General features: G+C 38.8%; 1 protein-coding gene across 3 annotated transcripts in view; it reads left to right on the plus strand.

Annotated features, from left to right (window-relative positions):
* The window catches only part of SLC35D2 (solute carrier family 35 member D2), a 51,643-nt gene that overhangs the window by 21,775 nt on the left and 17,459 nt on the right, over positions 1 to 12,409 (plus strand). The window contains exons 4-6 of one of the 3 annotated variants that reach the window (XM_081236950.1): positions 2,761 to 2,828; positions 7,243 to 7,314; positions 8,512 to 8,580. In XM_081236950.1, coding sequence (XP_081093076.1) covers positions 2,761 to 2,828; positions 7,243 to 7,314; positions 8,512 to 8,580 — 209 coding nt within the window. The remainder of the gene's footprint in view (positions 1 to 2,760; positions 2,829 to 7,242; positions 7,315 to 8,511; positions 8,581 to 12,409) is intronic. The other 2 variants (XM_081236951.1, XM_081236952.1) reach the window with 2 other exon arrangements.

Below are 12,409 nucleotides of genomic sequence, written 5' to 3' on the forward strand. Positions count from 1 at the left end.
CTCAGGGCTCACCAGCTCACCATAGGCTGTGGCTGCAAAGGTGTGGCTGCAATGGCTGGTGACTGTGACATCCTTTGTTTGCTGATATGGCAGGACATATTCCACTTCTCAGCTACATATTTTTATCTTTCTTTTGTATATTGTCTTTGTATCTGCAACATTCTAACTTTGATTTCTTTTACTTGCCTTACTGTATAGCACAGGACCTACAGTGCAGTGTTGATAGAAATGGAAACACTGGGCATTTTTGTCTGATCTCAAAGGGGACACTTTTAATATTTCGCCATTAAGTGTATTGTTTGCTGTAGGTTTTTTTGAGATGCCTTTTTTTCTGTGTTCCAGTTGCCTTTTGCTGTAGGGACATAGACACTACCTCTGGATGGAAGGGAGTGTCAAAGTCACATTTTAAGAGTATGTGAGAAGAGAGATATTGCTACAGCCATTATGTCTGATTATGGATTTGTCTATTTCTCTTGGCATTTCTGCCAGGTTTTTTGTTTTGTTTTATGTATTTTGAGACTGTATGATTAGCTGCCTAAATTTTTTTTTTTTGATTGTACCTCGTGGCATTCGGGATCTTAGTTTCTTGACCAGAGATAGAACCCATGCCCCTTGCAGTGGAAGTGCAGAGCCCTAACCATTGGACCGCCAGGGAATTCCCATAGGTGCCTAAAATTTAAATTAGTTAAATCTTACTGGTGAATTAAAGTGTTTAATTGTGCACAGTGGAACTCCTCTGTTTCAGTTCTTTTAGTGTTCCCCTGGAATTCAAAACAGGCATCTCTAACTTATCAAATTATAAAGTTGATTAATTAATGCACTAATTAATCAGCAGGGGAATTAGCACAAATAATTTAGCCCATGGTTAGCAGAAACTAGAAGTCAGTACTGTCTTTATTTTGAATTGTATATGGAAATAGGGACAAGTGATTCTCTTCAACACCTAAGAAACTCTAAAGTTGTAATATCACCAGCTGTGTGATTGTTGAGTCAGTTGTACACTGTTAACCAGAATGTTGTTGACTGAAAAAAAATGTGCAATGTAAAAGTTGAGAGTTACGTTTTATTTTGTGGACAAAATGAGGACTTAAGCCCAGGAGGCAGTCTCTCAGATAGCTCAGGTGGCTCTGAGGGACTGCTCCCAAGAGGTGAGGGAAGGGCCAGCATATAAAGGAATTTTTGCAAAAAAGACCAGGTAGCTGGAACTTCAAAAGATTATTGTTAGTTAAAGAAAGCCAGATAGTATCTCAAGCTAATGAATTTAGTGCTTTTCTATGTATGGGAAGATGCAAGAGTCTGGGCTCATTGAAATTATTCCTTTGATGTGACCTTAGCTATCTGGGACCAGTATCCTCTTCCTTTCCATCCTGAGTCTCCTCAGGGTGCACCATGGGGGTGACTGCAGTGACTGAGGGGTTGGCAGTGGGCAGCCTGTTTGTCTCCATCCTGAGTTCCCTCAGGGCTCACTTTCAGGGGGGCTGTAGTGGCTATCAAGCCATCAGGCTGCAACATCCTTTGTTTACTGATATGGCAGGCCCAAACAATTTTCATTTACAGTGTTGATGAATAAAAGGGAAGGTCCTGGATCTATTTTCTTGCTTATGTTTCTTGAGCAAATTTCCTAATAAAGAAATTCTGTAACTTTTTTGCAGATGACACATAGTATTTAAAAATCTTTCAAAAGATATCTGAGTTGCACGCTTAGTGTCTTTTTAGTGGAAAAAGAAATGTTGGAGTCATCTTGATAGCTATGGAGTATTATATTATTTAAAAAGTTCTTAAAAGTTATCGTATGAGCTTATGAAGGGATTTTTTTTTATTTATGGAAGACTAGGTGTTACGTTTTGTCTCTTTTTCAGTGTGTTCTGAATAATATTTCTCTTAACAATCAGAAAATAATTCAGGAGCTCAGAGCTCAGTAAACCTAATTCAAGTACAAGCTACATTGTTTAACCTTGGTAGATATTTAATTATTCTAGGCCTTTAAAACAAATAAAGTAACTCCAAAGTAATGTGGCCAGTATACACAACTTTTTTTTTTTTTTTTGCGGTACACGGGCCTCTCACTATTGTGGCCTCTCCCTTTGCAGAGCACAGGCTCCAGACGCGCAGGCCCAGCAGCCATGGCTCACGGGCCCAGCCGCTCTGTGGCACGTGGGATCCTCCTGGACCAGGGCGTGAACCCGTGTCCCCTGCATCAACAGGCGGACTCTCAACCACTGCACTACCAGGGAAGCCCCATATACACAACTTTTTGAAAGTGTCACCAACTGTGTGACACATCAATGGGATATAGACCTTTGCCTTTGTCCAGAAAAGTGCATGTATGCATAGATAACAGAAGTTTGCATACTTTTTCAATGGCCTTCTGAATCTCATTCATAAACTATATTTATATAGTTTATCAGCGATAAACACCCATCCTCAACTCACCAACCTGGCTAGGGGTCTCCACCTAAGAGAGGTGCTTGTTTAGAGCTTTCTTTTAGGGAAATAGTCTACTAATGTGGGCAAGGTCAAGAATTCCATTTCTATCCAGCCTCCACACCACCACCATGATTATGGATATCACTTCCTACCTATTTTTTGATCACATGGAGAAACTCATGATGTGTTCTGGATTCTGGAAAATTTAGTCATTGCAAGGAAAGGAACTCAGAATGATTTGCTTACTGATGGGGAGTGAATGTCACCATTTTTATATATGAAAGAAAATGTTATTAGAGTACTAACCAAATATTCTTTCTTTTTTTATTGAAGCTGTTTCCTCTGCCTCTCCTCTATGTTGGAAACCACATAAGTGGATTATCAAGCACAAGTAAATTAAGGTAGAGTGCAGGATAATGGTTTATCGGAGTCTTCACTTGTTTGCTTTTAGTGTCACAAAGACCAGCTTTGATTTTTCAAGATATTGCTTGGGCTACATATAGAAGACAATAATATTCCATATTTTAAGAAAATAAGGTAGAGTTTTGAATTTAATTTGATAATGCTTTAGAAATGTTAAAAAGCTGATATATTTTTCTTTATGTTCAAGTCTGAAGATAGAATGTGAGATCTATAGAAATCAAGCTAGAGAAGGTATGATTTATTCAGGAAGATTCATTTATACGAACATGGTTCTGTGTAACTTTTGGTTTCATCACAGTTTTATAAAAGCAGGAATATTCTGTCAGATTTGGTGTAGGTCAGGCTTGGTACAAGGAGAAATAAATGACAGACGTTATTTTCAAGTATGTGATATGTACTTCTGAAATCTGCATTTGCATTTATTTTATGGTCCTTTGACTACTCTGTTAAAAGTCACTGCAAAAATGAAAATAGAAGTGTACAAAGACCAAGTCATCCTATAAATTGGAAAGCGTGGTGTGAAATATGTAGACTAATGAACACACATTAGGGTGACAAACCTTATGAAAAAGATGTGAATAATGGGAAAATAAAGTCTGACCAAAGGGTGACAGTAATGGAAGGAAACCTGTTTGTATAGGGAGAAAAGAAAAATGGCAGGTAGGAGGTAGACCAGAAGGAGAAAGTATGTATAAAACTGAGAAATGTGAAATTAGGCCTGTTGCCTTTCACTCTTGTTTGGAAAGGACAGATTGTGGTTGTTGTGAAAAACAAAATGTCCAATACTGTTTTTAGTTACGTATTTTAGTTGTTTTGTTGTTTCCTTCTGGGATTAGGACAGTCAATTTTCCTTAATTGTCTTAAATTTGTATTAAAACTCCCTGTGGTAGGTGCTATTGCTGTGTTGCCACATATCCTCTTGCCCTGTCTCTGAGCCCACTTGCAGTGTGGGGATGCCTTCAGTTACCCTCATAGCTGCCCAGCTGCACTGGGGGTCTCTGCCTCACAGATGAGGACTTCTTGTTTTAGTGATCTTACAAACAGCTTTATTACAAGTGTTCTTCAACATTTCTCTACATGCATAGCAGAAGAGGTAAGATGAAGGCTTCTTGGGTGCTGTGGGGGCTTTCAGCAAGTGAGACTGAGGAGGAAGGAAGGAAGATTGCTTATACGTGGTGTTAGGTAGTATGTTTCTCTGTCTCCCCTATTTTCCATAAACTGGTAGTTGGTCCTAGAGGCTTGATCAGATTCAGATTCAATTTTTCAGGCAACATAGGTTTATTGGTGATGTTGGGTTCCTTCTACTGCATCACCTCATGGGACACATAATGTTTTATCCCACCTTTAATGATATTTAATTGATCAGTTCCACTTTTAATGATTTTAAGGGGTCAGTCTGGTCCCTTCATTAGAATGTTTCCCATCAATTTTTCATCTAATGGTTTTAGCCTCTATTGATGATCATTGTCTAGATCCGTTATTTCATTTCAAATTGAAAAATGATGATTTTCTAACTATATCAGCCCTTCTACATTAATTGTCTAAACTTCCTCAATAGATACAAACTTTCATTCACCATATCATACAGGAAAGGCAGGATAAAGCTTTATTTATAAATGTTCAGAGTAATAAATTAGTGTCCTGTCACCTTCAATAGTGAGTTGTTGTTTTTTGTTTGTTTTGTTTTTTACCATCATTATTAACTCATGCATTTTCATTTATTTGAAACAAGTCCCTCATGAGATATGCATTTTGCAAATATTTTCTCTCAGTCTATGGCTTGTCTTTTCATTCTCTTAACACTGTCTTTCAGAGCAGAAGTTTTAATTTTAATGAAGCTCCACCATCATTTTTTTCTTTCACAGATTGTGCTTTTGGTGTTGTATCTAAAAACTCATTGCCAAACCCAAGGCCATCTAGATTTTCTCCTACATTATCTTCCAGAAGTTTATGTTTTACATTTAGGTGTATGATCCATTTTGAAGTTAATTTTTGTGAAAGGTTTAAGGTCTGTGTCTAGATTCAGGTTTTTTTACGTGTAGATGTCCAGTTGTTTGAGCACCATTTGTTGAAAAGGCTAGTCTATCTCCATTGAATTGTATTTGCTCCTTTGTCAAAGATTAGTTGAATATATTTGTGTGGGTATATTTCCAGGCTCTCTATTCTGTTCCATTATTCTATTTGTTTCATTTACTTAATGTTTTAATTCATTATATAAATACTTCTTTTGATGCTCAAATTATATCATCTCAGGTCAGTGGGAACCTCTTTGAGTTGACTCCTATGTTCTAGGGCCCCAGTAGTCTTTGATTACTTCCTTGCTTCCTGGCACATGATGTCCCAGATTTATTTGGACTTTTCCTGCCATTTCTCCAAGGATCCCCTGGTTATTTTTAGTGTGAGGTTGAGGCCATAGTCTGGGTGCTGGATATATTTAGAAGGAAGGGCTAACACAGTATCCTGATGAATAATATGTAGGGTATGAGAAAAAGAAAGACCAAGATGCCTTCATGGGTTTTGGCCTGATGAAGTGGAAGAACAGAATTGCTATTGATTAGGTCTATACCTAGGAGTAGGATTGCTGGGGTATGGCCATTCTGTGTTTAACATTTTGAGGAACTGCCAAGCTGTTTTCCAAAGTGGCTGTGCCATTTTACTTTCCCACCAGCAGTGTACGAGGGTTACAATTTCTGTACATTCTTGCCACATTTGTTATTGTCTATCTTTTTGATTATAGCTATCGTAGTGGTTGTGATGTCGTATCTTATTGTGGTTCTGATTTGCATTTCCCTGATGATTAATGATATTGACCATCTTTTTTTTTTTTTTTTTTTTTTGCGGTACGCGGGCCTCTCACTGTTGTGGCCTCTCCCGTCGCGGAGAACAGGCTCCGGACCCGCAGGCTCAGCGGCCATGGCTCATGGGACCAGCTGCTCCACGGCATGTGGGATCTTCCCGGACCGGGCACGAACTCATGTCCCCTGCATCAGCAGGCGGACTCGCAACCACTGCGCCACCAGGGAAGCCCCTCATGAGACATTTTTAAGTGAAGTTCCTGAAAATTCTTTCTGCACTGCTCTCTGGTTGTAGTGTGAAACCCCTCCTAAGGTCTGGTCAGGAGGAGCTGCCCACCCCACCCCCTAAACGCTGTGGTTCTGACTTTCCTTTCTTTGGTCACCATCTTCTCAGGGTCACATTGGAAGCAGATGGAGGTGTGTTTTTCCAGCCCTGGCGGTCTGTGGCTGTGCATTGAGCTGTGTCCTGGAATCTCTGGGTTTTGAGAGTGGGTGAAAGATTCATAAGTATTTTTGAAAGGCAGTGAATGTGGCCTCATTACATAAAGTTTTAGAGAAAAATTACCCATAATTTTATCCTCTAACATACTATTTTAAATACTCACTTTCAGTCTTTTTCCATATACAGAATGTATTTTATTACAGTTGTAGACTCTACATAGTTTTGTCACCTCCTTGATTTATTTAACATTCGTTTTTCAAGAGTGGTAAAGTTTTATATTATAGAATTAATGTATAATGTTCCCCCAAGTGGATTTATCATCAGTTATTTAATCATTGCCTTGTTTGATATTCAGGTTGTTTCTGATGTTTTTCCCAAAGACATTTCTGTAATGAACATGTTTGTGCGCATGATTTTTTTTCTTTCCTTTGGGTTATTATCTTAGGGTAAGTTTCCCAGCAAGAAGTAATTAGGTCTGGGCTTCCCTGGTGGTGCAGTGGTTGGGAGTCTGCCTGCCAATGCAGGGGACACGGGTTCGAGCCCTGGTCCGGGAAGATCCCACATGCCGTGGAGCGGGTAAGCCCGTGCGCCACAACTGCTGAGCCTGCACTCTAGAGCCCGTAGGCCACAACTACTGAGCCCATGTGCCACAACTACTGAAGCCTGCACGCCTAGAGCCTGTGCTCCGCAACGAGAGAAGCCACCACAATGAGAAGCTCGTGCACCACAACTAGAGAGAGCCTGTGCGCAGCAGCGGGGACCCAACGCAGCCAAAAATAAATAAATAAAAATAAATTAAAAAAAAAAAAGAAGTAATTAGGTCCTAGGTTAGGATTATTTAATGACTGTCCATACATAGTCCCAACTTGATTTGTCAGAGGCTGTATTGGTTCACATTGTATATAATCTTTTAGCACAAACTTTGTAGTAGTTGGATAGTATGATGTTTTGAATTTTTAGTAAGTAAAAGTGGCGTGAAATTATTAAATCTTCATTTCTTTTTATTATTTAATATGATTTATTAGTAACATATGTGATAATTAAGGTTAATTCCTTATATTTAATTTGGAAAATTAATGGGCTTAATTAAAAATGTAAGGCATTAAAAAAATACTTGGTGTCTGATGATATTATACTTGAATCTTTTCCTGACAGCTTGCCGATGTTCACCGTGCTCAGGAAATTTACCATTCCACTTACTTTACTCCTGGAAACCATCATACTCGGGTGATTTTTGTTTTTCTTCTTTTCCTCTGGTGTCCTCTCCCCACACCCCACATTATTTTTACCTAGCAAATTCTCAACATCTAGTCATCTTTTCAAATAGTTGATTTGAAGTGCTAGTAGCAACAACTTAAGGGCAAATGGTTTGTTCACTTAAAAGCAGTCTCCTATTTCCATGATTCCCTAAGAATGTAATGAGTGTTTTTTAAAAACAATTATAATTTTACATTAGATAAATAAAATGTGTGTTTGGTCAAAAATTATTAAAAAAAAAAAAAAAAGACAAAGAACCCCAAAACAGATGTAAACCTGTTTCCTGAGCCAGATGGAATATACACTGATTTTGGAATGTAGAGGAAAAGTTGTCCACGTATATAGTATAGAATAGGAGTGCAGAAAATCAGGGAAATTCATTCTGATGCAGTAATTATGATGTAACATCAGAATCAATAAATTTTTATAATGTTGGTTTAAAAATTTCTCATAAAGATACTCAGGCTGACATCTAAAAAGGTGATTCTTGATTTTGCTGTGCAGATTATTGAAGGATGAAATTTGGATGATGGCCCACTGTTTTAAGTTTTACTATTGAATTTTATCTTAATCTTTGGATGCTTGATAAAAGTATATACCAACTAGACCCACCAGCAGGAGCTCTTCTGCATTTTGTCCCAGCGTCTTTCTAGTGAGAACAGAGAAATACATCTGTAATTAGATTAAGACAACTACTTAAGAAATAAAGTAAATTTGGTCTGATTTCCTAATCCATTTAAGTTACCTTTAGTACTCTTTTTACATAAAGCATTGTCCATTAGATATTAGCTATAAAACTGTTAACAATGTCTGTTTGCAGTTTATTTATTTATTTATTTACTTTTTGCGGTACGCGGGCCTCTCACTGTTGTGGCCTCTCCCGTTGCGGAGCACAGGCTCCAGACGCACAGGCTTAGTGGCCATGGCTCACGGGCCTAGCCACTCTGCGGCATGTGGGATCTTCCCAGACCGGGGCACGAACCCGTGTCCCCTGCATCGGCAGGCGGATTCTCAACCACTGCGCCACCAGGGAAGCCCTGCAGTTTATTTTAAAAATATAATCTATATTTTTTCCTCTCCTCCTCCTTTCCTTATCTATCTATCTATCCATCCATCTATCCATCTGTCTGCCTACCTATCCATCCATCTGCTATTTATTTATTACAGGAAACAGTATTCCTTGAACATCATTGTCAGTGTCTTTGCCATCATTCTTGGAGCTTTCATAGCAGCTGGGTAAGACTTTGGACTATTTCTGCTCAATAACTCCTTTGTGTCTTTGACAATAGACCTGGCCCCCTCCTCATTTTTCATTTTCCATCTGGCTGCAGTTGAATTGAGCAGCCAAGAGACAAATCTGTTGACGTTAGTGGAATCCCCATGTGTTCCTCTGAAAGTCAAACTGGGTTCCAACTTGGCCAGAACATTTCTGAGAAATATATAGAGTGAGCATTATAAGGTATTAATACATCTTTTCTTCATAAAAAGGAGTAAACTGTATACTTTTATTACTGAATGTTTGTCTTCAATATAAAAATTTTACAAAGAATTTTGAAAAGTTCTTAGGCATTTGACTAAGAAGAATAACAGATTTATAAAGCCCTTGTAAGCTGATTTGTTTTATCATCCTGTGATGCCTTATTGGTCAATATTTCCAAGGGTGGAATACGCTCATTAAATGTTTGGGACATGAGCCAATACCAGTGCATGACTACTATCTTATTCATTAATATACCTGACCAGGAATAGGACTCCAGGTTTGCATTTGAAAACAGGCACTCGGACTCCTTTTATAGCATAGTGGTTAAAGCATGTGTGCAGTTACCTTCCTTGGTTTGAAACTTAACTTCCGTCAGCTATTTCTTAGCCTCTCTGTGCCTCAGTTTCCTCATTTATAAGGTATAAATGATACATTTGGCCCTGTGTGTCCAAGGCTTCTGCATCTGTGGATTCAACCAACCATGGATCAAAAATATTTTTTTTAAATTCCAGAAGATTCCCTAAAGGAAAACTTGGATTTGCTGTGCACTGGCAACTATTTACATAGCATTTACATTGTATTAGGTGTTATAAGTAATCTAGAGATGATTTAAAGTATATGGGAGGATGTATGTAGGTTATATGCAGACGCTGCACATCATTTTATATAAGGGTCTTGAGCATCCGTAGATTTGGGTACCTGCATGTGGAGGGCGTGGGGGTGTGGCGTACTGGAACCAGTCCCCCGTGCATATGGAGGGACGACTGTAATAGAAAAGAAAAACCTATGCGAATGAAAGGAAGAAAGAAAAAGTTGGAGGGATTTCAGTTAAACTAGTTTCATTAACTCATTTAGAAACAAGAGTTCTGGATCATTAATTGCAAATTAAATAAGGTGTGGGCTACAGAGCCAGGATGTCTAGAACCTTATTCTAGTCTCCTCACTTACTGGCTATATAACCAAGAACAAGCTATTTAACCTCTGTGCCCCAGTTATTTTGACTATGAAGTGCAGATTAGAATATCATCCACCTAATAGCATCACTATGAGAATTAAATGAGATAATAATAAACCAAGATTTACACTAGTTCGTGGCCAAATTCAACAAAAACATGTTGAAGCATTTACTGTATGCCAGGCATCATTCTATGTGCTGAGGAATCCAGCAGTTAACAAGACCGAGAACAATCCTTGCCTTCATGGAGCTTTCATTCACGTTGGTGGAAACAGATAATAAGCAAAAGAAATTGATTAAAAATATAGCATGCCAGCTGGTGATAGATATTAGCAATAATAATGATGTTTATTATTGTTATAAATGTATTTAGTCCCTTGCCTAGACCAGGGTTTATTATTTGCATTTTTATCTGTAACTTCCTCTTCTCCAATTCTAGCTGTGGCTGAGCTCAGCCCCCTTAAAGCTGGCCTGTTTGGTTTCAGTGCTGTGTTTCATGCCTGATATGGTGCTGGTACAGACATTAAGATGCCACACTTAGAGCCTGTTTTGGTCATGAAGACTTTTGTTCAAACAAAACATATGCGTGAAGTAGCTAAAAAAGGGAGGTGCTCTGTTGAAAGTGCCGTCCTCCCACAGGGCTGAGGTCTCCCCTGGGCCTCCTCTCTCTTCTAGGTTTCTTGGAGCTCAGTTTGAAAACCACTAACTTAGAGCCAGTTGAAGACTTTTACAAAAATTGGTTTATAAAAATGTAAGTCTTTGATGAGGAATGGAACTTCAGACTCTGTGTGTATGAAAGCACATCTCCAGAAGCAGTTAGTAGGAATTCAGCTCATAGGTGATACTCTAGTGAGCTGAAAGGGTAAATAGTGTTTCCCAAAACATCTAACTTTTACCCAAGAGCCAGCTTGGAATAGTAATTCTCGGCTTTCCCCTTCCTCAGCACCCACAGAATGGATAGTATCCCTGTGGGTAACAAGCACAGTTCTTAGCTGCAGCCCAGCTGTAACCGCACCCTTCTCTGCTCTCACTCAAATTAACTCATCAAATGCAGGTAACAGATGAGCCAGTTTAGGCAGCTGTAACAAATAGCCCCTACATCGTGGTTGTTTAACATACCAGATATATTCTGCTCACACTCCAGATACATACTAACATCAGTGAATGCTGTGGGAGCGCTCTGCCCATTGTAGCTACTTAGGGACCCAGGGTGATGGAACCTCTGCCTTAAAGGGGGTTTCCTTGCTCATCCAGAAGAGAAGAAGGCATGTGGGAAATTGTCTGCTGGCTCTCCAAGCTTTTCCCCAGAAGTGATGTGTTACTTCTTCTTACATTGTATTTGCCAAAGCAAGTCACATGACCAGCAAAAGTTGAAATATAATGTCTGTGAACAGCCCTAAATGACAATCACATGGCTTAACCATGAATCTGCTCCCATTTATAACACAAGTAAATTCTTATCAAACTTCTGTGCTTTCACTACTGACCTAAACAAATGATGTTGGGAATTCCTGGCCCCCTCAAGTAGGAGACCTGAAAACTCCAAGAATTCCCCTTAGGCTCTCTGAGGAAGTGAGTAACACTTCCTTTCCATTCCTCTGGAATCCTCACTTTTTTGCTCATTCATCTCTTTGCCATCTTAGGGAATGGCAGACTCTTCTTAACACTGAGCTGAATGTGGGTAGGAAAGATCTGGAAAACCCTTATTTTCAGAGGTTCTATTGTGATTGAGCCAGATAATTATGATTTATGATGATCTAAAATTAATTTATATACTCACAAATATATTTGTAGGTAAATAATGCCAGTGGAAGCCTCAAGCAAAATCTGGTTTAATTTGCATTCAGATTTTGATGCAGTTTTTGCCTATTTCCTTCTTTTTGGTTAGAAATAATCTTATTTTGATACTGAAGGGGATAAGGATATGCCACTCCAATATATGCCACTTTGGCATAAGCATTATTTTGAGTTGAAGGCAATTTAGAATCAACAGATGTGGGAAGAGTTCTCTGCCCTCCCTTTTCTGCCTAAAAGTAGACCATAAATTTGCCTTTGTGAAGGTGTCCCTTGGTCCTGTACTTGAAATAGAAAAGCAGTTCTTATCACCAGAGACAGAGAGTAAGCATCAAGATGAATCTGCATAAACAAACCTTATTAAAATAACCCTTATCTTCCACTAGTTTCCCCTATATACTTCCTAGTCCCTTTCCCACAATTTATTTGTTCCTTAACACCCAAACCCTCTTTTTTGTTAAAATGGTATCTAAGCCCCAGAGTCTGACCACTTCTTTGATTTTCATTTCTTTTCTGTGAACTCCTGTGCATGTAAAATATTTAAAACAGTTTGTATATTTTTCCCCGTTATTCTGTCTGTTGTCAGTTAAATTCGCAGGCCCCCAGAAACTGACCCAAAGAGGGTAAAGGAAGCCTTCTTGACAATATATACTTAAGAATTTGGACATAGGTGTGGTACTGTTTGCAAGGTCAAGTGCAGGTGAACGCATCACATCTGGGATTAGCTGTTGTTCACTCTCTCCTCCCTTTGCCATATTCCCCCCGAACATTTTTATACTAGTGTTATTTATTTAAAATGGAAATTGAAGAGAAGATGCTTCAAAGAATGGGAAGAA

The sequence above is a fragment of the Mesoplodon bidens genome (assembly GCF_964165515.1).
Source record: "Mesoplodon bidens genome assembly, chromosome: 6".
NCBI classification, from domain to species: Eukaryota; Metazoa; Chordata; class Mammalia; order Artiodactyla; family Ziphiidae; genus Mesoplodon; species Mesoplodon bidens.